The 24781-nt window shown below is 43.1% G+C and overlaps 1 protein-coding gene across 1 annotated transcript in view; it reads left to right on the forward strand.

The window, feature by feature from the left end:
• Positions 1–7310: 7310 nt before the first annotated feature.
• LOC106610839 (ryanodine receptor 3) overlaps positions 7311–24781 on the forward strand; it is a 161675-nt gene continuing 144204 nt past the window's right edge. Inside the window, exon 1 of the mRNA XM_082955486.1 lies at positions 7311–7804. Coding sequence (XP_082811612.1) covers positions 7757–7804 — 48 coding nt within the window. The 5' untranslated portion in view covers positions 7311–7756. The remainder of the gene's footprint in view (positions 7805–24781) is intronic.

A 24781-nucleotide genomic window follows, 5' to 3' on the forward strand; every position in this document is an offset into this window, starting at 1 on the left:
TAGTGCTATCCGGCGACCGGTTGGGCTAGAACAAACATTAGCCAATCTGAGTTTGGCGCCAAATTAACCTATATGCTTTTGAGCTTGGAGTTCCTGAATTGACACTTGTTTCTAGATTCCAGAAGACGGAACAGTCCCTACTACAAGTCAGAATATCATTTACTCTACCGGTTGTGCATTGGATTAGTCCTTCCACCATTGACATTTGAGACAAAATATCCACAGGAAGGTAGGCCTATTATTAAACCGACTTTTCAAAACGCGGGTCTGTGCATAGACTCACTAAACACAAATGCTTCGTTTGTAAATTATGTGGAAGTGTTGTAGTGCGCCCCTGGCTATCTAAATACATTTTTTTTAAATACAATTGTGGCTTCTGGTTTGCTTAATATAAGCAGTTAAATTATTTATAATTTTACTTTTGATACTAGTATTTTACTGGGTGACTTTTACTTGAGTCATTTTCTATTAACGTATCTTTACTTTTACTCAAGTATGATAATTGGGTATTTTCTCCACCACTGCCCTAACCTTACCTTAACTCTTTGAATTGAAACTTCAATAGGGTGTTGTCAGTTGGTCGTCTCAAGGATTCCACTAAGCCACAGGTGTCAAACTCATTCCATAGAGGGCAGTATCTGCCTTATACTTGATTAATTAAAGGAGCGATCAGAGGTTTCTACATCCATTGTTTTACTTATAGCCTACAGTAAATGAAAATGTACCCATTGATTGAATAATTTAGGCTCATGAGCTTAGTTTAGTTCAACTGTCGTACCCCACCAGAACCCAAACTATACGTTTGTTTAACTCCATTGTTTGTAAACAAAGTAAATGTATAGCCTAAAAACATGGTTAAAACTATAATTTTGATATCATGGATGGTCAGTCCTTGAATCCGTAGCTCTGTCTTTGAATTGAAGAGTGGTTACATTTCTCCAGCTGCATTCCCCCACTTTTTCTGAAACCGTGGTGAGAAGGGACTTTGTTATTGTTTCAACGCTGATTGTCGCTTTAAGGTCACAGATTAGTTAGGAACTCCTCTCACCTGGTTGTGTAGGTCTTAATTGGACACAAATGGAAAGGAAATAACAAGTTTGACACACCTGGTTCCACTAATTAAAGGTTTGATGATGAGTTGATTAGTGGGATAAGGTGTGTGTAGTGCTAGGGCAAAAACAAAAATGTGCAGCCCTTGGGGTCCCCAGGACCAGGATTTAGAAGCGCTGGTTTAGGATAAGGTCTGTCATTCCAATTTGAAAGCAATATCACAAGGTGGCAGCATTGGACCATATAGAACATTATCTCCAATCAAGACTTGGCACAATACCTGGCCACTGTTTGAGAATAGACAATTATAGCCCATGTCAAGCAAAATACTTGCCTAATTATTAAATATAGGTATATGTAGCCTATTGGTTTTTGTGAAAGAGATGGAGGTTGGAGGGGTGAGGAAGAACTAGGCATATTCTGTCAGTAAGACATCAAATATTGACTTTACAAACATCTTAGTACATATGTTCTGTAACATTGTTTTATTACACTGTGTCTGAGAGAAAAAAATAAGAATTTACAAGTTACTGTTACAGAACTTGACCTCGTTTTAGGCTGCTCTGGATCTGACTAAAGCTATGAAAATGATCGAAGTAATCCTAATGAAAAGTTGAAGTTGAGGTTATGCATTGATTTCCTCGCCAGTGTTGCAATATAATTTCATCAGTGCTGTTTCCATTAGCCGTTTTCATCGATGTAGTCAAAACAAGGGGCTTTAAAAGGCTGCTGGGCTGAGTATGTATTAGGTCATATTTACACATTTAACCCCACTATACAATTAATGATTTATTTACTTAAGCTACATAAGTCGATTTGTTGGCTACATTGAACGTTAAACACTCACTGGCCGCTTATAGTGCAATAATGAAGCCATACTCTATACCGTTCTGTTATTCTAGGTACTGTCCATGGTGCTGATTTATGGAGGCAGGTGCTGTGCAAGTAGTCTATGCATTTTCGATGCTACGTTTGTATTTGTATTTTGTATTTATTCAGGATCCCCATTATTTCCTGCCAAGGCAGCAGCTGCTCTTCCTGGGGTCCAAACATATTAAAGCACTTACATATAAAACAAAATATAAAACAGGACATCATATAACATTATTACACCATTACATAACTACAATATAAAATGTTCAATACCACCATACAACAATATCACAATGTATGCGTATGCATGTGTCTGTACCTTTGTGTGTGTCTCTTCACAGTCCCCATTGTTCCATAAGGTGTCTTTTTGCCTGTTTTAAAAAGAAATCTGATTCTACTGCTTGCATCAGTTACCTGATGTGGAATAAAGTTCCATGTAGTCATGGCTCTATGTAGTACTGTGCGCCTCCCATAGTCTGTTCTGTACTTGGGGACTGTGAAGAGACCTCTGGTGGCATGTCTTGTGGGGTATGCATGGGTGTCCGAGCTTTGTGCAAGTATTTTAAACAGACAGCTCGGTACATTCAGCTTGTCAACCTCAAACAACCTCTTACAAAAACAAGTAGTGACGAAGTCAATCTCTCTTCCACTTTGAGCAATGAGAGATTGACATGCATTTCATTAATGTTAGCTCTCCGTGTACTTTTAAGGGCCAGCCGTGCTGCCCTGTTCTGAGCCAACTGCAATTTTCCTAAGTCCCTCTTTGTGGCACCTGACCACACTACTGAACAGTAGTCTAGGTGCAACAAAAATAGGGCCTGTAGGACTTGCCTTGTTGATAGTGTTGTTAAGAAGGTAGAGCTTTATTATGGACAGACTGATCCCTGTCTTAGCTACTCTTGTATCAATATGTTTTGACCGTGACAGTTTACAATCCAGGGTTACTCCAAGCAGTTTAGTCACCTCAACTTGCTCAATTTCCACATTATTCATTATGAGATGTAGTTGAGGTTTAGGGTTTAGTGAATGATTTGTCCCAAATACAATGCTTTCAGTTTTGGAAATATTTAGGACTAACTTATTCCTTGCTACCCATTCCAAAGATAACTGCAGCTCTTTGTTAAGTGTTGCAGTCATTTCAGTTGCTGTAGTAGCTGACGTGTAGTAGCTGACGTGTATAATGTTGAGTCATCCGCAGAGATAGACACAGTGCGCTTACTCAAAGCCAGTGGCATGTTGTTAGTAAAGATTGAAAAAAGCAAGGGGCCTAAACGGCTACCCTGGTGAATACCTGATCCTTATGTTTGAGAAGCTTCCATTAAAGAACACCCTCTGTGTTCTGTTAGACAAGTAACTATTTATCCACATTATAGCAGGGGGTGTTTTTCTAGCAGCAGACTATGATCTATAATGTTAAAAGCTGCACTGAAGTCTAACAAGACAGCCCCCAATCATTGTATCTTCAATTTCTCTTAGCCAATCATCAGTCATTTGTGTAAGTGCTGTGCTTGTTGAGTGTCCTTCCCTATAAGTCTGTTGTCAATTTGTTTACTGTGAAATAGCATTGTATCTGGTCAAACACCATTTTTTCCAGAAGTTTACTAAGGGTTGGAAACAGGCTGATTGGTTGGCTATTTGAGACAGTAAAGGGGGATTTACTATTCTTGGGTAGCGGAATGACTTTAGCTTCCCTCCAGGCCTGAGGGCACACACTTTCTAGTAGGCTTAAATTGAAGATGTGTGTAACGATCGTCTGGAAGAGGGGACCAAGATGCAGCGTGGTAAGTGGTCATAATGATTTTTAATGATACACTTCAAAAAACAAACAGGGAAAACGAAAGCCAACAGTTCTGTCGGTGCAAACCACACAACAATAACAACTACCCACAAACCCCAAAGGAAAACAGGCTGCCTAAGTATGATTCCTAATCAGAGACAACGATAGACAGCTGCCTCTGATTAGGAACCCTACTCGGCCCAAAACAAAGAAATACAAAAACATAGAAAAAGGAACATAGAACGCCCACCCAATGTAACACCCTGGCCTAACCAAAATAAAGAACAAAAAACCCCTCTCTATGGCCAGGGCGTTACAATGTGGCAAATAGGAGTGGCAATATCGTCCGCTATTATCCTCAGTAATTTTCCATCCAGATTGTCAGACCACAATGGCTTGTCATTGTTCATAGACAACAATGATTTTTTCACCTCTTCCACACTGTCACGCCCTGACCATAGAGAGCCATTGTTTCTCTATGGTGAAGTGGTTCAGGGCGTGACTGGGGGGTGATCTAGTTTATTTATTTCTATGTGGGGTTCTAGGTTTTATTTTCTATGTTTGTATGATTCCCAATTAGAGGCAGCTGGTAATCGTTGTCTCTAATTGGGGATCATACTTAAGTAGCTTGTTTTTCACTTGGGGGTTATGGGATATTGTTTATGTGTAGTTGCATTGTAGTCACGGTTCGTTTATGCTTTATTTGTTTTGTATTTTTTTCTAAAGTTTCACTTTGTAATAAATTATGTGGAACGCTACTCACGCTGCGCCTTGGTCCGTTTCTACAAACGAACGTGACAGAATATCCCATCTACAAAGGACCAAGCAGCGTGCCCGGGAGATAATGGCATCCTGGTCTGTGGAGGAGCTTAGGGAGAGAATATCCTGGACTTGGGACGAAATAGTGGCAGGAGATAAGAGCCTGCCATGGAAGCAGGCGGAAGCAGCGAAGGAGGGACAGAGGAAGGAAGGAAGGAAGGCCACAGAAACCCCAATACATTTTTTTTGGGGGGGGGGGGGGGCACACGGGGGTTGGCGGAGCCAGGTTTCAGAGCAGAGCCAACTCCCCGCACTCGCTTTAAGGAGCGTGTGACCGTTCAGGCACCATGTTATTTGGTGAAACGAACTGTGTCTCCAGTGCGCATTCACAGCCCGGTGCGCTCGGTGCCAGCTCCTCGCACTTGCCGTGCGAAAGTGAGCATCCAGCCAGGACGGGTTGTGCTGGCTCGGCGTTCCTGGTCTCCAGTACGTCTCCTCGGTCCAGGATATCCTGCGCCAGCTCTACGCACTGTGTCGCCAGTGCACCTTCACAGCCCAGTGCATCCTGTGCCAGCGCACCACACTTGCCGGGCTAAAGTGAGCATCCAGCCAGGACGGGTTGTGCCAGCTCAACGCTCCAGACCTCCAGTGCACCTCCACGGTCCAGTATATTCTGCACCGGTTTTACGCACCAGGTCTCCAGTGCACCTCCACAGCCCAGTGCGTCCTGTGCCTGCTCCCCGCACTTGCCCTGAGGTGCGTGTCACCAGTCTGGGGCCACCTGTCCCGGCTCCACGCACCAGGCCTCCAGTGTGCCTACCCAGTCCAGATCTTCCGGCGACAGTTTCCAGTTCAGAATCTCCAGAGACGGCCCACGGCCCGGAGCCTCCGGAGACGGCCCACGGCCCGGAGCCTCCGGAGACGGTCCACGGTCCGGAACCTCCAGCTCCATGGCCGGAGCTTTCCTCTGCGCCGATGCCCAGTCTAAGCACGGCGGCCAGTCCAGCTCCAAGGCCAGAGTCTTCTTCTGCGTTGGTGTCCAGTCCAGGCACAGCGTCCAGTCCCGCTCCATGGCGGGAGTATTCCTCTGCACCGAGATCCAGTCCAGACACAGTATCCAGCCTGGGTCCATGGCTGGATCCGAGGGATGAGAGGGTTCTTGAGCCCGCACCAGAGCCGCCTCCGATGCCGGCAGATCCGCAGGATGAGAGGGTTCTTCGTCCTGCACCAGAGCCGCCACCGACACTAGACACCCCCCCCCCCCAACCCTCCCTTTTGGTTTCAGGTTTTGCGGCCAGAGTCCGCACTTTTGAGGGGGGTACTGTCACACCCTGACCATAGAGAGCTATTGTTTCTCTATGGTGAAGTGGTTCAGGGTGTGACTGGGGGGTGATCTAGTTTATTTATTTCTATGTGGGGTTCTAGGTTTTATTTTCTATGTTTGTATGATTCCCAATTAGAGGCAGCTGGTAATCGTTGTCTCTAATTGGGGATCATACTTAAGTAGCTTGTTTTTCACTTGGGGGTTATGGGATATTGTTTGTGTAGTTGCATTGTAGTCACGGTTCATTTATGCTTTATTTGTTTTGTAATTTTTCTAAAGTTTCACTTTGTAATAAATTATGTGGAACGCTACTCATGCTGCGCCTTGGTCCGTTTCTACAAACAAACGTGACACACATTGACTTTACGGAATTCAAAAGTACAATTCTTGTCATTTCATAATTTTGTCAGATATACTTGGATGTGTATTGTCAGCGTTTGTTGCTGGCATGTCATATGTCATTTGCTTATCTTGCCAATGAAAAAGTCATTAGAGTAGTTGGCAATATCAGTGGGTTGTGTGATGAATGAGCCATCTGATTCAATGAATGATGGAGTCGAGTTAGCCTTTTTTCCCCCAAAATGTCATTTAAGGTTCTCCAAAGCTTTTTACTATCATTCTTTATATCATTTATATTTGTTTCATAGTATAGTTTCTTTTTATTTAGTTTAGTAACATTTCTTAATTTGCAGTACATTTGCCAATCCGTTGGGCTGCTAGACTTTTGCCATACCTTTGCCTCATCCCTCTCAACCATACCATTTTTCAATTCCTCATCAATCCAAGGGGATTTAACCGTTTTTACAGTCATTTTCTAAATGGGTGCATGCTTATTACTAACTGGAATAAGCAATTTCATAAATGTGTCATGTGCAGCGTCTGGTTGCTCCTCATTACACACCACAGACCAGCAAATATTATTTACATCATCAATATATGAATCACTACAAAACTTATTCTATGACCTCTTAAACACTATATTAGGCCCAGCCTTCGGAACTTTGGTTTTCCTAGATATGGCTACTATATTGTGATCACTACATCCTATGGATTTGGATACCACTTTAAAGCAAATTTCTGCAGCATTAGTAAAGATGTGGTCAATACATGTTGATGATTTCATTCCTGTGCTGTTTGTAACTAACCTGGTAGCTTGACTGACAACCTGGACCAGATTGCAGGCACTGGTTACAGTTTGACGTTTTTTCTTGAGTGGGCAGGTTGATGAGAGCCAGTCAATATTTAAATCACCCAGAAAATATACTTCTCTGTTGATATCACATACATTATCAAGCATTTCATACATATTATCCGGATACTGAGTGTAAGCACTTGGTGGTCTATATCAGCTTCCCACCAGAATGGGTTTAAGGTGAGGCAGATGGACCTGTAGCCATATTACTTCAACGGTATTTAACATGAGATCCTCTCTAAAGCTTTACAGGAATGTGGTTCTGAATATAGACCGCGTTAGATAACGTTTTAGGCCTATTAATTGACAAAATGTCTATAGACTATGTACTGTTAGATATATCTATTCGACGCACCTAAACAATTAAGAATACTATCACTGAATACATCACCAAAGGAAAAGCAACTATTGCGCGCTATTGTATGGCGAGGGAATTTTGAAAGCTCACGCTTTAATGTTTGTATTAATAAGATACACTGGTGACGTCGAAGATAAAGACCCGACTGCCGTATTTTGACTGCAAGACTATGCTTCACATTCCAGCCCCGCTCTCATTTGTTCCAGCCTATACCAACGCTCACACGCTCCCTCGGGAACCGTTGGCATTGGCAGTGAGCGAGCGGGCATGAGTGACAGTCTGCAGTAGTTCGCTCGGGCTCCCAACCTCATATATCGCGTTGGATTAGCTGTATGCTAATATCGAGTAGAGAGAAGAGTAGCAGCGCGGTGCTGCGAGCCGACAGTGGAGGCTACCCGAGTCAGAGCAGGCTCCTCAACAGCCATGGCTGAAGGTGGTGAAGGGGAAGATGAAATTCAGTTCTTGAGAACTGTAAGTAGCCCAATGTCCGTCCGCTAATTTGTGTGGCAACCTGCCTCCTGTGTGCATTTCCAGTGTTGTATCCCATGCATGCCTATTTAATAGCCTACTCCAGATTATGCTTTATGTAGCCAGGTGGTTATAGGATACATCTTGATTATGAAATATTTATATAATGTTGCCAATAGGTCTAATTCAGAGTACACTGTCTCCTGAACGTGAGCGCTTTTTGACGACCGCGCTTTTTGGATAGCCCTCGATAACCTGCTCCTTCGTAAAGCAGACCTGGCTGGCGACGAGAGGACCTTTTTTGTTTGGCGCATCCCTCACTTTGATTCATTTCTAGCTTTAATTTGTCCGGTTGTCTCAGTAGCCTACGTTTTGCTGTCAATGAATGCAATGGAATGCCGGAATGCCTAACCTTGTTCTACTCCTTCCAGATAATAAGACGACTCCTGCCTCACTTTCAGCCCACAACACTACTGCTTTGTTGTTGATGATTGCTAACTAGTACGTTTCCCTTTTCCAGGTGTAGCAATGCTGTCTACACTATAGTTTAAAAAAGTTAACCTTTTGCATGTCTAGTTATTATTCTTAACCTCAAATTCTGAATATGGTGTGTACCCAGGCAGATGAAGAGGCAGTAAGCAAAATGAAAAGCAATAGCCTAATGTAGGCCTAATATTGTTATGGTAATTTACTGTGATAGATGAGGCATTTGCAGTGGTCACTGACAGCACTTAGTTCTGGGTGCTCTCTCAGGGCTCTCCGTTCAAAACAAGGCATGTTAATTATCGGATGACAATGATTTTGGCAGTGGGCTTCCTCAGTTCTGTTTAACCATGTTGTCAGGCTTACAGCACATAAACCCGTCAACACATTGCACAGGAGGCTGCTGAAGGGAGGACGGCTCATAATATTGGCTGGAATGGAGTGAATGGAATGGTATCAACCACATGGAAACCATGTTTGATGTGTTCAATACCATTCCATTGATTCCGTTCCAGCCGTTACTATGAGCCCATCCTTCCCAATTAAGGTGCCACCAACCTCCTGTAAGATAATGTGGTCCTACACTAATGAAAGTAGGGGTTGTAACTTGAGGTAGAATGGCTCAGAGGAGCTCCTCTCCTTATGGTCTACACTACTTGCTACTGCTCATCTTTTGGCATAGCAAGTTATGCTAGAAAACATAGCTTTATCTACAAAGTTGAGGCTAATATGAAACCAAAACGAAAACCCACTTCTTAACACATAAGCAAGCTCTTCTTGGTGATGCGGTTAATGACCATGCTGACTTTGTGTCACTACAACTACAGGAAAACACATTTGAGAAATATCTGGGCTAAAAATATCCCACAGTTTAGCTAGGTGAAGGATATGAGGGCTGGAGGCCTTCCAGACTTCTGGACACTGAGGTGTTTGGTGGTTGCACATATCGCAGTCACTGGGGTTTTTCATTGGTTTTCCTTTATCAAGTTGCCTAAAGTGGGAGAATTGTACTTATATTAATTATTCACCATACCATTGGAGGGTGAGGAAGGTTGGCTGTTATAATATGAAACCATAGACTTACATTTCTTTCTTCTCATTCAAAGGCATATTTAAAAACCCAGTGGAAATTCTGTTCAATGTAGTGGCATATTAAAGTAGATGAATGCAGAAGTGGAGAGTCTATTTACAACCCAAGAAGAGCTTAGGGATTCTACTACTGTGCAGCTAACGTGTAAAAGTGTGGACGTCCTTCCTCAATGACAACGTGTGCGAAATCTTTGACCTCATCAGCTGCTTCAGGGCTGAAATCCTAAAAATGCATTTCAGTTCCTATCTCATCCTTCTCCTGCACAGATAGTAGCCTACCCCCACACATTCCCAGAAGACAAGTGTCAGTTATGGAGCACCATTAACTGTGTGAAGTGACACAGAGCTAAGAGGACATTGAGGAAAGAGAAGCTGAGTGAAAGATGCACCCTGCTATATTGCTGTTAAGAGAGGCTACTAACTTGGACATTAGCAGTGGGCTTAGTAAGTCCATGTTTGCATTGCTCTGGAAGCCTCCTGTATTCCCAGAGATGACAGTGGGTGGGTTTAAAATTTGTCCCTGAAAAAGCTGATGCTTCCAATGCGCCGCAGTTCCCCGTCCCTTGTTACCACTACATGCAGAGGTTGTTACATCATTATGCACACCGCCCCAAACAGTGCTGACATTTCAGCACTATTACTGCTTGGAGGGCTAGCACCTAAATGCCAGACAGCAGTCTGCACCTGTGATCTATACAGTAAAAACAATGGACAGAAGTTCTGGAGTTGGCCCTTGGGGTTTTGCAACATGGGGTTTTGCTATCTGTGCTAAAATAATTTTTCTTAGCCTATCAAATTTGCCCTGGCTGGTCCCACCACAGTTGTCCTCTTTGGCAAAGTTAAAATGTGACGCTTTGAGTTGTGAAGGCACTGCTTCTTTAAGAGACTTAGCAGCTTGTTGCATCCTTCCGCAAGGGGCAGCAGCTGACTGTACGGAATGGGGATGGGGCCTATGTGCGTCGGCAGCGTGGTGTGTATGTGTGGTGCTGCTGCAGAGTCAGGCTGCACCAGACATGCCACAGCAGAGCAGAGTGCAGAAATGATTCATCAGGCCAAGGTGCAGCTGAGCTGGTTTTGACTCTATTCTCTATACTGTTGCCAACACATTTAAGAACACACACACACACACACACACACACACACACACACACACACACACACACACAGTCTCTGACTGATCTTGCCCTTGGATGAATATTCCCATTTAGCAGTAAACAGGCAGCATGTTTTCCCTGTACATCCACAATGCGCCATGTTTTCCCTGTACATCCGCATACTGTCTTTTACTGTAGCAGAAGAACTTAATAAAGCGGTGCACAAACTGACTTTTCTCTAGTAACAACTAAACAAAGTAATTTCCCCTGAGAGAGCAGAGGAATTAGCCCCTGGCGGCCTGCTCATCTGAAGCCATTCCAGAGAGAGGATTTCTCAGCCATGGGTAATTTGATGCTGCGGGAAGAGGAACAGCTCTTATTGTGAGCTTCAAGACTCACAGTGAGCATTCTCCAATCTCTTGTTAAATGTTAAAGGGTGCTAGGGGGATAGGGGAGAGTATAATAAGGCAGAACATTCTACTGTAGTATGGTTGTTTTCTGTTTGTAGATGTCCTGAGATGCACCAGCATAGTGGCCTCATAAGCAAGATGATGATACAGAGTCGTATGAATAAAATCTCAGTTTATATGGCATAATGGATCAGACTGTTATGTAAGAATTATTTAGCAAATGAACTGGAACAATAGTACGGTATGTCGCTTTTAATCCGTATCAGTAGCCTGTACGTGTGACGTGTGTGTGTGTGTGCCACAGTTACTTAAGTGCCAGGTCCAATGCAGCCGTTTTTGTCTCATTTTGTCTCAATATCAAATCATTTCTGGGTAACAGTTTAAGTACCTTACTGTGATTGTTTTGAATTAAAATGGTCAAAAAGAAACAAATATCTTTTTAGCAAAGATGCATATCTCAAGCAAGAAATTAGCTGGGAGTGGTCTAAGTGGGGAGGGGGAAACAGAAAACTAGCTGTTATTGGCAGAGAGATTTGGAACTTCTTTCTTATTGGTCATTTAACTAATTTACCGCCTGTGATGTCACCAGGCAGGCCAAAACTCCATCCCACCAAACAAGTATTATTCCAACCTCATAGTGTGGAAATATATATAAAACACAGGAGTTCAAGTTTTTGACTGCACTGGGCCTTTAACACCCATGGGCTCTAACAGGGAGTTGATCTATGGAGGGATGGAACAGTCTGCAGAGGGAAACAAGCTGTTGGCTTCCTCTCATCTCGTCCTCAGTTTGTTTGTCTGTTTGATTGTGCTGTGGTTCTGACAGGGGGCCTCTGATTTGTACATGCACCACGCTGCGTGGGACCTGATCCACACATCTGATCACGAAGGAATAGAGATGGGCTGGGGCCACACCCCCCTCCTCTGGAAGATCCCCCCCAATGGGTGAAAATCAAAGTCTCTGGCTCCATTATCAGGTAGTGGGGGAGTGGTGGCAGCTGTGAAAAGGGCAGCGTGTGACTGTGACTAATGTGCTATGGCAGTGTTTGGACTGTTAGGTTTTATGTGGAGGGACTGTCTGACCTGCCGTACCAACCAGCTGTCAGCACATTCAGAGAGACAGGCATAATGAACCATCACTGACCCCCTCCTAACACAAAAACAACTCCAGGTAAGCTTGACTTGGCACCAACACCAAGCAGACGCTGGTGTTTAACGTCTGGCTAGTGGGTGTATTCTTTAATGGCTGTAGTGACCAGTGAGCGCTTCTCTCAGTGAAATGCTTACTTACGGCCCTTTTCCAACAATGCAGAGTTAAAGATAAAACAAATAGAAATAGTGACATGAGGAGCAAATTCAGTGAATAATGAATAACAATGAGTAAAAAAAACATGGCTATATAGGAGTTCCACTACCAACTCGATGTGCAGGGGTATGAGGTAATTGAGTTAGCTACAGTATGTACATATAGGTAGGGTTACAGTGACTAGGCAACAGGATAGATAATAGACAGTAGCAGCAGCGTACACGACCGGTCAAAAGTTTTAGAACACCTACTTATTTAAGGGTTTTTCTTTATTTTTACTATTTTCTACATTGTAGAATAATAGTGAAAACATCACAATTATGAAATAACACATATGGAATCATGTAGTAACCAAAAAAGTGTTAAACAAATCAAAATATTTTATATTTGAGATTGTTCAAATAGCCACCCTTTGCCTTGATGACAGCTTTGCACACTCTTGGCATTCTCTCAACCATCTTCATGAGCTAGTCACCTGGAATGCACTTCAATTAACAGGTGTGCCTTTTTAAAAGTTAATTTGTGGAATTTCTTTCGTTCTTAATGCGTTTGAGCCAATCCGTTTTGTTGTGACAAGGTGTTGGGGAAGAAGATAGACCAAGTCCATATTATGGCAAGAACAGCACAAATAAGCAAAGAGAAATGACAGTCCATCATTACTTTAAGACATGAAGATCAGTCAATATGGAAAATATCAAGAACTTGAAGTGCAGGTCGTAAAAACTATCAAGCGCTATGATGAAACTGGCTCTCATGAGGACTGCCACAGTTACCTATGCTGCAGAGGATAAGTTCATTAGAGTCACCAGCCTCAGAAATTGCAGCCCAAATAAATGCTTCAAAGAGTTCAAGTAACAGACACATCTCAACATCAACTGTTCAGAGGACTCAGGCCTTCATGGTCAAATTGCTGCAAAGAAACCACTACTAAAAGACACCAATAAGAAGAAGAGACTTGCTTGGGCCAAGCAACACGAGCAATGGACATTAGACCGGTGGAAATGTGTCCTTTGGTCTGGAGTCCTAATTTGAGATTTTTGGTTCCATCCGATGTGTCTTTTTGATACGCGTTGTGGGTGAACGGATGATTTCCGTATGTATTTCTCACCGTAAAGCATGGAGGAGGAGCTGTTATGGTGTGGAGGTGCTTTGCTGGTGACACTGTCTGTGATTTATTTAGAATTAAAGGCACGCTTAACTAGCATGGCTTCTACAGTGAATAATGCAGTGATATGCCATCCCATCTGGATTGGGCTTAGTCACACTATCATTTGTTTTTCAACAGGACGATGACTCAACACACCTCCAGGCTGTGTAAGGGCTATTTGAGCAAGAAGGAGAGTGATGGAGTGCTGCATCAGATGACCTGGCCTCCACAATCCCCTGACCTCAACCAAATTGAGATGGTTTGGGATGAGTTGGACCGCAGAGTGAAGGAAAAGCAGCCAACAAGTGCTCAGCATATGTGGGAACTCCTTCAAGACTGTTGGAAAAGCATTCCATGGGAAGTTGGTTGAGAGAATGTCAAGAGTGTGCAAAGCTGTCATCAAGGCAAAGGGTGGCTCTTTGAAGAATCTCAAATATAAAATATATTTTGATTTGTTTAACACTTTCTTGGTTGCTACGTGATTCCATATGTGTTATTTCATAGTTTTGATGTCTTCACTATTATTCTATAATGTAGAAAATAGTTCAAATAAAGTAAAACCCTTGAATGAGTAGGTGTTATAAAACTTTTGACCAGTAGTGTGTGTGTGTGGCGTCAGTATGCGCGTGTGTGTGTGTTTTGTGTGTGGGCATATATAGTGTGTGTCTGTGTGTGTGTGTTTGGGTGTTAGTGTGGGTAGAGTCCAGTGTGTGTGCATGGTCAGTACAAGAGAGTTAGTGCAAAAAAGGGTCAATGCAGGTAGTCCCGGTAGCCATTTGATTAGCTATTTAGGAGTCTTGATTAGCAGTGTCATGGCTTGGGGGTAGAAGCTGTTCAGGGTCATGTTGGCTCCTGACCTGGTGCACTGGTACCGCTTGATGTGCGGTAGCAAAGAAAACGGTCTATGGCTTGGGTGGCTGGAGTCTTTGACAATTTTTGGAGTCTTCCTCTTACACCGCCTGGTGTAGAGGTCCTGAATGGCAGGGAGCTCAGCCCCAGTGACGTACTGGGCCGTAATTAACCACCCTCTGTAGCGCCTTGCGGTTGGGTGCCTTGCAGTTGTCGTACCAAGCGGTGATGCAGCCAAGATGCTCTCAATGGTGCAGCTGTATAACTTTTTGAGGATCTGAGGGCCCATGCTAAGTCTTTTCAGCCTCCTGTTGTGCCCCTTTTCACAACTGTGTGGGTGTGTGTAGACCATGTTAATTCCTGGTGTTGGAGTTGTGCGCGGCCACACAGCCGTGTGTGAACAGGGAGTACAGGAGGGAACTAAGCACACACCCCTGTTTGGCACCCGTGTTGATGGTCAGCAATGGTGGATATGTTGTTGCCTACTCTCACCTGTTAGGAAATCCAGGATCCAGTTTCAGAAGGTGTTCAGTCTCAGGGTCCTGAGCTTAGTGATGAGCTTGGAGTAAACGATGATGTTGAACGCTGAGCTGTAGTCAATGAACAGCATTCTTACATAGGTATTGCTTTTGTCCAGGTGGGAGAGAGCAGTATGGAGTGCGATAGAGATTGCGTTATCTGTGGAATTGTTGGGGTGGTATGTGAATTGGATTGGATCCAGGGTATCTAGGATGATGGTGTTGATGTGAGCCATGACCAGCCTTTCAAAGCATTTCCTGGTTATAGATGTGAGTGCTACGGGGTGATAGTCATTTAGACAGGTTACCTTGGTGTTTTTGGGCACGGGGACTATGGTGGTCTGCTTGAAACAAGTTATTACGGACCGGGTCAGGTTGAAAATGTCAATGAAGAGGAGGCCATTTCAAGCTTTTTGAAGTCAATAGTTGTTTGGACCCAATGACTCCTGCTCGAATCCAGGTTGTATCACAACCGGCCGTGATCGGGAGTCCCATAGGGCGGCGCACAATTGGCCCAGCAACATCCGGGTTTGACCGGTTAAGACCGTCATTGTAAATAAGAATTTGTTCTTAATGGACTTGCCTAGTTAAATAAAGGTTAAAAAAACATTTTTTAAATGTGGGGGGCGGCAGGGGGAAAGGCTCCCTCACTGGGCCAGAGGATATGAAAGGTGCCCTTAAATTCTAAATGTTTGTCATTTAGCAGACACTTACAGGAGCGACTGGGGTTAAGTGCCTTGCTCAAGGGCACATTGACAGTTTTCATTAAGTTGGCTTGGGGATTCAAAGCAGCGACTTTTCGGTTATTGGCCCAACATGCATAACCACTAGGCTACCTGCCACCCTTGATGCACTTTTCCTTGGCAGTGCTCACTAGCTAGTGTGTACTCTGTGTCAGTAAGGATCCTCAGCCCTCATCACCTTTTAATGAGTGTGGTTGGGTCTGGAAACGCATTGTCACCCTCCAATGTCATTGAAAGCACCCATGTGGAGTTCTGCAGTGAAAGTCTGTTAATATCCTTTAATATGATCTTGTTTAATGAATCCAGATCATTTGGATGGTTACTTTACAAATGAATGTGATGTACAATTCAAGTTCAAGGTTCATGTTTGTGTAAAATTGCATTCAATGCCATCTAGAGTTCCATATTAGTGTTGTCTTTTCCCAAGCTCTCAGCGTAATTATTTCGAAATGACCATGTGATTTGTATTCCGTTGAACAAATCATCCCTGACTTTTTAAAATTGATATCTGGTTGCTCTTTTCTCCAAAAAGTGCTCGTCATGCAGGTGCTCTTTTTCTCTGCTGCAATTAAGCATAGATTTTCTAAACTACACTGAGTGTAATTTTTTTTTTTTTAAACACATCTTTCAATGACAGACTGACCAGGTGATTCCAGGTGAAAGCTATGATCCCCTATTGATGTCATCTGTTTTAAATCCACTTCAATCAGTGTAGATGAAAGGGAGGAGACATGTTAAAGAAGGATTTTTAAGCCTTGAGACAATTGAGACATAGTCTGCCATTCAGAGGGTGAATGAACAAGACAAAATCTTTAAAGTGCCTTTGAGCTGGGTATGTTAGTAGGTGCCAGGCGCACCGGTTTGAATGTGTCAAGAACTGCAACGTTGCTGGGTTTTTCACGCTCCACAGTTTCCTGTGTGTATCAAGAATGGTCCACCACCCAAAGGACATCCAGCCAACGTGACACAACTGCGGGAAGCAATAGAGTCAACATGGGTCAGCATCCCTGTGGAACGCTTTTGACACCTTGTAGAGTCCATGCCCCGATGAATTGAGGCTGTTCTGAGGGCAGAATGGGTGCAACTCAATATTAGGAAGGTGTTCCTAATGTTTTGTACACTCAGTGTATATCCATATTACCATATTGATTTCCCCTATGATTTCCCCTATTATCCCATTACTATTTACACATTTCCTAAAAGTCATTTACGCATTTTTCAATGGTGCACATTTAGAAAGAACTTGTAGAAACAGTGGGGGGCTCATTTTGGGGTGGAAGCAGTGTTCAGCAGAAAGCTGCTCTCCTGTGTTCCCACCGGGTGGAGGGAGACAGACAGATAAGATAGCCTACCAAGGGAATTAAGCCAGCAGCAGAGCCAGAGACGGCCCTGTGAAAGGTAGCTGTAATTAGCTATCGATCCAGCCACCAAATGAAGAAATTTTCTGATCAATGTGAATGGTATGCAGTTAGCAAGCCTGACTGATTTGTGTTTCAGAGCTTGAATATTTAATCCAGGAACTAGATTTACCTGTTGTTTAGATGCAAGAGAGATATGTGTGTGTGTGTGGCACCTTTTCCTCAGTAATAGTCTGCTAAGATGTTTTTTCTTCCTGTTAAAGGCATTTCATTTTCCTACTCCTCAGACTTGATGACATGCTCTGCTCATTATTGACAAACTGGTATTTATAGATGTTTTCAGTATTTATTCTATAAAATAACTTCTTAAACAGTTCGTAAGTGGCCACTCTCAAGGTAGTGTGCCCTCAGCTAAGTTGGTCTCAAGCTAGTTAGCACTCCAGCTAAGTTGCTCTCGAGGTAATTAGCCCCACAGCTAAGTCACTCTCGAGGTAATTAGCCCCACAGCTAAGGCGCACTCGAGGTAGTTAGCCCCACAGCTAAGGCGCACTCGAGGTAGTTAGCCCCACAGCTAAGGCGCACTCGAGGTAGTTAGCCCCACAGCTAAGTCGCACTCGAGGTAGTTAGCCCCACAGCTAAGTCGCACTCGAGGTAGTTAGCCCCACAGCTAAGTCGCACTCGAGGTAGTTAGCCCCACAGCTAAGTCGCACTCGAGGTAGTTAGCCCCACAGCTAAGTTGGTCCACAGGATAGTTCTGCTTATGAAGCACTGTCATCACTGCAAACCAACACTCAGTCAGCACCAAGATGAATCATCTTGACCAGCAGTAAGTGATCACACTGTGTCCAGTGTCTCTGTGTACGTGGGAAATGTGTAAATCACTCTCGGATGTTTTAAAAAGAATAGGATTTCTATGGAAAAATTGTAGAGGCTTATTGCAACATGGCTCGCTGCCACGGAATGTCCAGTAACACTTTCTATTACTGCTTAAGTTAATGATGGAATCCGCAGTAGGAGGAACAGCGCCACTGTCCACCCCACGGCCATTGTTATTGTTTTGTTGACAAAGTAGAGTTGGGAGTGTCGCGCACCAAGGTAAAACATTTTTGCAGTACATATGCTTCTGTTCTATCCCATGTGCAATGATGTCTGAGGGGAAAAAAGCAGTTTGTTGTTTGCAATAACTTCTTTGTTGTAATATTGCAAACAGATGTGTCAGTTTTACCATTAAGGATTCCAGCTTTATACCCTCATTTGAAACTGTAGTGAGGTGTTACGCTGTCTAGAAGACCAAACTTTATGAAGCCACACCAGTGCTGCATGCTGTTTACTTCAGACATGTGGCAGAACCTGAATATGAGGAGTCAGACATATTGAACTTGTCAGTGAGTAATCAATCAATACAGTTCAGATCTTGCTCTGAGTTTAGTGGGCTGACTGACCTGTCACTCGGGAGAATGGAGTGAACGAGGGGCGGGTTTAAAACTCACGTTATCAGTGCTGACTGTGACACTACCCACCCTGTTTTGACCCCCCCCCCCCCCCCAACACACACACACACACACACACACACACATCAGCAGGCCTTATACACAGAACATTCCTCAATAAGGTTATGCAGGACTTTTCTAGCTGCGCATTATCCACCACCATCTGAGCTACCGCCAACTGCACTCGTGACATTGAAAAACTGTCCCGGTTTCCACAGAAACGATGTGAGTGTTTTCTATTATAGCACAGAAATAAAAGTAATTATACCACTTTGTATACTTGGCTGTATTTCTGAATCATTCCCTCCTACATAAGAAGCACCTCTGGTATTTGTGCGATAATGATGCCTAATGTGCTCTTAAGGCTTTTAGAAGAACATTTAGTATCTGCTGTTTGTGATGCTTACTTACCCTCACAAAAATTCAACTGTCAAATTTGCAGTTTCTCATGTGAAAATCTCATGTTCACATGTGGAATTGCAAGTTTACGTGTGAAAACCATTCACATGTGAACATCAAATGTGCAGTTTCACATGTATAAAAATCCACATGCAAAGCAATCATGTGGTGGTGAAATAGTGAAATCCTAACATGTGAAACATGTTGCATTAGCAATGCTTCCACATACAGTACCAGTGAAAAGTTTGGACACTTACTCATGCAAGGGTTTTTCTTTATTTTTACTATTTTCTACATTGTAAAATAATAGTGACATCAAAACTATGAAATAACACATGGGATCATGTAGTAACCAAAAAAGTGTTAAGCAAGTTCTTCAAAGTAGCCACCCTTTGCTTTGATAACAGCTTTGCACACTCTTGGCATTCTCTCAACCAGCTTCACCTGGAATGCTTTTCCAACAGTCTTGAAGGAGTTCCCACAAATGCTGGCTGCTTTTCCTTCACTCTGCGGTCCAACTCATCCCAAAGCATCTCAATTGGGTTGAGGTCGGGTGATTGTGGAGGCCAGGTTGTCTGATGCAGCACTTCATCTCTCTCCTTCTTGGTCAAATAGCCCTCAGACAGCATGGAGATGTGTTGGTCATTGTCCTGTTGAAAAACAAATGATAGGCCTACTAAGCGCAAACCAGATGGGATGGGGTATCGCTGCAGAATTCTGTGGTAGCAATGCCAGTTAAATGTGCCTTGAGTTCGACCATGAAGGTCTGATTCAAGCAGTCTCCTTTGAACAGTTGATGTTGAGATGTGTCTGTTACTTGAACTCTGTGAAGCATTTATTTTTTGCTGCAATTTCTGAGGCTGGTAACTCTAATGAACTTATCCTCTGCAGCAAAGGTACTCTGGGTCTTCCTTTCCTGTGGCGGTCCTCATGAGAGCCAGTTTCATCAATAGCGCTTGATCGGTTTTGCGACTGCACTTGAAGAAACTTTAGAAGTTATTGAAATGTTCCATATTGTCTGACCTTCATGTCTTAAAGTAATGATGGACTGTTGTTTCTCTTTGCTGATTTGAGCTGTTCTTGCCATAATATGGACTTGGTCTTTTACCAAATAGGGCTATCTTCTGTATACCACTCCTACCTTGTCACAACACAACTGATTGGCTCAAACACATTAAGAAGGAAAGTACTTCCACAAATTAACTTTTAACAAGGTACACCTGTTCATTGAAATGCATTCCAGGTGACTACCTCATGAAACTGGCAAAGGGTGGCTATTTTGGTTACTACATAATTCCATACTTCTTGTTTCATAGTTTTGATGTCTTCACTATTATTCAACAATGTAGAAAATAGTAAAAATAAAGAAAAACCCTTGAATGAGTAGTTGTTCTAAAACTTTTGACCGGTAGTGTAGTTTTTTGTAAGGGTAGTTTACTAAGCCTTGCATTGCCCAGGCCCCAGTCTAGTAGTATTTTAGAGCCCCAATCTTGAGTTCAGTCTCTAAAACATGTCTGGTGGTGTAATCACACCTTGTCACACAATGGGCAAGGTACAGTACTACTGCACTTTATTGAAACCTACCCTTAATCTCTCTTTTTAATTGAGATACACTATCTGCAGCATTTCCGCTGCACAGCTCTTGATGTCTCTTGAACTACGATAATTGCTGTGTTGAGAGAACATATTTTTCTCTCTCCCGGCTGATGTGAACCTCTGAGCCTATGACCGGTATTGACGACAAGGGTTATTCCCCACCTCATAAAAGATTCTTGCCATTTTAACAACCTCTGCTTCTGCTTTCCAGCACCAGCGTAGACTAAGAGATATTTGCCTCTTATTGGACATTGTTGTAGCAGAGTCAATGATGTGTGTTTCTGCTAGGGCAGCAAGTAGGAGACAGACCAGGAAGTGCTGAGAGCAGTGGGGAGGGATATACAGCCTGCACACTGATGAGCTTTGACATATTTGAACCTCCCCATTTACCTTATCAGGGCCCGCTCTCTCTACTCTCTACAACCTGGCACTTTTCAATGACAAGAGTGTGATTACGACCCACTGCCTTACACCTGCTTAGCAAGTAACTTCCCTGAGTCTTGAGGGAATCAATGTACTGTGGAGATAGAGAGGAAACTTTTTACAACTGTGGCTCAACTCTGTGGTACATGGATGGTGTAAGGCTTCTTCTCCCTTGATTGGGTAGGATTTCTATCTCAACTGCCTGTGTTTCTCCTCATCAACCCACAGCGGAGCTCAGGCCAAGCTGGAAGCTTGAAGTGTTACTGGGACATTAGCCCGAAAGAGCTGACGGCACAGATTCCATCTTTCAGCTCTTTATGTGCTTTATTAGATTAGACCTGCAAAAACAACAGAAATCGCACCATAAGAGGTTGTAGTCTTATAAAACATTGTTAAATTGTTAAATTTCAATTGCGTCCAGATGAGACATCTTTATGTCGCTTTCTTTTTTTATACTCGTTTTTTATTACTCTGCGCTTCTTCACATTATATCTGTGAATTTGGCTGTCAAACTCTCTATCGCCACCCCTTTCTTCGATCTTTCCATCTGACTCGGAGTGTTTGAGTGCAGAACCATTGGCCTGGGCAGAGCCGTCAATTCTGGGCCCTCAAATTGTGTTTGACAAAGTGGGAGATTAGGTCTAGTTCTCAGTGCCTGCCCTCTCTGTCAGGGTTCCCACCTCTCTATTCAAGGACGGGATAAGTACTTGGAATATTCCTTTGCTGGATTCAATTGCGGTCAGGACCTAGAATTCAATATCCATCATCTTTTTACTACCATGGCTTAGTACTGTCACTAAAATGACCCACATTGAAATTCAAACACTGACAGTAGATGTACAACAGTGCTGTCGGTATTTACCCAAAGCTCCAAAGGGTTATCTGCATAGACATGTGGTAGGTTAAATAGTGTGAACCTGCCTGTTCTTCCGCATCCTTTTTCTGGTGGGAGGCATGAATGAGTAATCCTGTTAACTCTGTGGCAGTCTGGGGACAAGCCTAGCTGAGGCTGAGCAGCATAGCTAGGGCCAATTAGTGGGTTTCTAGAGAGTTCCATGTAAACCAGTGCGATTCTGGGATCTCAGCCTCCCTGAGGGTGGGACACGGTCACATAATGAACCCACTCCCACTCCATGATGGTTATTGGGTTGGACATCTATCGGAGGAAGTTACCTTAATGAGTTAGCTACATGCATGCAGGCAGAGCTGAAGCTGAGTGGTATTCTATATTCTATAGGAGGCTAACTTGGCTGTGACAGAAATGCAGTAAAGACCAACCCATCCCTAATGTTAAAATAACAGGCTGTGTTGGGTTGCAATCTGGATGGTAGTGTCTTAACTATGACCACAAAAACATTTGTTCTCGTAGCCCACATGAAAAAATACTACAGTTTAGTATACGATACTACAGTACTTACAGAAATGTTGTAGTAAACTGTAGAATACTATACTACACACTGTAGTACCATCGATCATGTGTAGTACTTACCATAGAATTATCTGCAAAAACACTGTAGTAAATATGACAGTAATGTCCACAAAACATACAGTATTCACTGTATAAACTAAAGTGAATACTACAGTAAAAAGTTTGCAAAAACACTACAGTGAATATAATAGTATTTTTTTCATATGGGAGCTTTTGATGTTTTATGAAGCATGGGACATTTTTGGAATGTAATGTGATTTACTGTAAGGTATTGATCGATATTGTTTAAGAGGCAAAGTCCTTTTGATGTCAAAGATGATGGATGCGGTAAGCAGCAAGGAGGATCAACGTTATACTATTGCTGTTAGTGGGAAAAGTAACAGCTCTCTCAGGTTGGCTCTTTGAAGTAACTGCGGGATAGCAGTAACTTCAAATGTTGGATTTTCTAGTTTGGACAGCTTCAGGGGTTGGAACCAGTTCAGTGAACAGAACTGGAAAATAACTAAATGTTTTAAGGAACAGAAAACGAATCTGGAACAAAAGTGATGCATACTGAACTGAACCGTTATTATAAAAAGCTTGGGAATCGGTTAATAATGTTCTTTTACGTTCCAGTAAAAAAAAAATCTTGTCCCACAACAAAATGCAACAAAGTGCTTATGCAAAGCCCTCACTCTGTCACTCAGAAACTTATTCCAGAGTCTACCTGCAAGTTGAAAATCTTTGCCTGTGAGTGTTCATGTTTAGGCTACCTACTTCTCCCACCTCCGAAGTATAGGCTACTGTACTGATGTTACAAGCTTGATTCAGAAGATAGGAAGAGAGATTTTAATTAGCTAGAGAAGAATGGATTATCTTTTTTATTGCTAGTTAACTATTGTATTCTTTTCACGTTTCACGATTATTTATTAACTACAAAAAGGTAACACGTGTTTTTAATTCAGGTCGGCACACACAAGCTTGTTAGCTAGCTAGCTCAAAGGACATTCAAAGTTTCTCCATAGAAGCCGCTCCTCTGACATATAATTTTGTGGACTAAATTCAGATAATGCAGGTCATAACAAGATGCCCAGTACTTCAAGCCTCCTCGTTGCAGCCACACGTTGGTTGCTACTGCAGGCTTAATGATAGAACGTGATGTGATGGGATGCATTTTCTCCATTGTTTTGGATGGTAGGCCACTCTGGTAGGCCTACATTATGATCAAATAGCCACAGTAGCCTACTTGACCCCTGTTTAAAACAAATTTAATGTGGGTACAGCCTCAGTGTTCACAGTAAACGCTTGCTGGAAGTTGCACAGAATTTTTTTCACAACGCTGAAGTTTGCGCACAGCAGAACTGAAATTTGCTCAGTGATGAATTTTTTTTGAGGGAACATTGGTTGCAACACTCACTACCAAGTTCCAAACTGCCTCTGGAAGCAACTTCAGCACAACTGTTCGTTGGGAGCTTCATGAAATGGGTTTCCATGGCCGAGCAGCCGCACACAAGCTTAAGATCACAATGCCAAGCGTCAGATGGACTCTGGAGAGGTTGAAGCGCGTTTTCTGGAGTGATGAATCACACTTTACAATCTGGCAGTCTGGCGGACGAATCTGGGTTTGACGATGCCAGGAGAACACTGCCTGCCCCAATGCATAGTGCCAACTGTAAAGTTTGGTGGAGGATGAATAATGGTCTGGGGCAGTTTTTCATGGTTCGGACTAGGCCCCTTAGTTCCAGTGAAGGGACATCTTAATGCTACAGTGTACAATGACATTCTAGATGATTCTGTGCTTCCAACTTTGTGGCAACAGTTTGGGGAAGGCCCATTCCTATTTCAGCATGACAAGATCGAGATCGGCTGCGAGCCAGGTCTAATTGCCCAACATCAGTGCCTGACCTCACTAATGCTCTTGTGGCTGAATGGAAGCAAGTCCCTGCAGCAACGTTCCAACATCTAGTGGAAAGCCTTCCCAGAAGAGTGGAGGCTGTTATAGCAGCAAAGGGGGGTCCAATTCCACATTAATGCCCATGATTTTGGAATTAGATGTTTGACAAGCACGTGTCCACATCATTTTGGTCATGTAGTATAGTTTGCCTGGTCTAAGTAATTTATTGAGCTAAATGTAAAAAGCAGTTGATTTCACAGGTTAAAAAAGGAACAGAAAGGAACAAAATAAACCAGTAGTTTTTTGGGGTTTGAACCAGTTTTTCTGGTTGTAACAGTGAAAAAACAAAATGGTGGTTCTGTTCAGAACGAAAGGATTCCAACCCCTGGACAGCCTGTGGTTAACCTAAAGCAGCACCTCACAAAACGAGGCTATAAGAAGGGTACAAATGTACCTGTTTGTATTCCCCTTCCATTGGACTTTTGCAACACTTTCTCCTAGTAAAACTCCTGCTCGTCAGATGGCAGACACAGCAGTGTATTTTCAGAGTGTTTCCACTCCACTGATAAACGAGCCTGCCTGGTACAGTCTGTGGAAGGGAAGAAAAGAAAGTGAACAGTCTGTCCCTGGTGCAGCACAGCCCAGGTAGGGCTCTGTCACACACTGGCCCCATCTCATCACAATGTTATATACCCTCGTAAACCAAGCATGCAAGAGGGAAATAGACTGCTTCTTATATAGTGTAACCTATTTTTTTTTTTGTCATTTATCTA

The sequence above is a fragment of the Salmo salar genome, chromosome 09 (assembly GCF_965601325.2).
Source record: "Salmo salar chromosome 09, fSalSal1, whole genome shotgun sequence".
Taxonomy (NCBI): domain Eukaryota; kingdom Metazoa; phylum Chordata; class Actinopteri; order Salmoniformes; family Salmonidae; genus Salmo; species Salmo salar.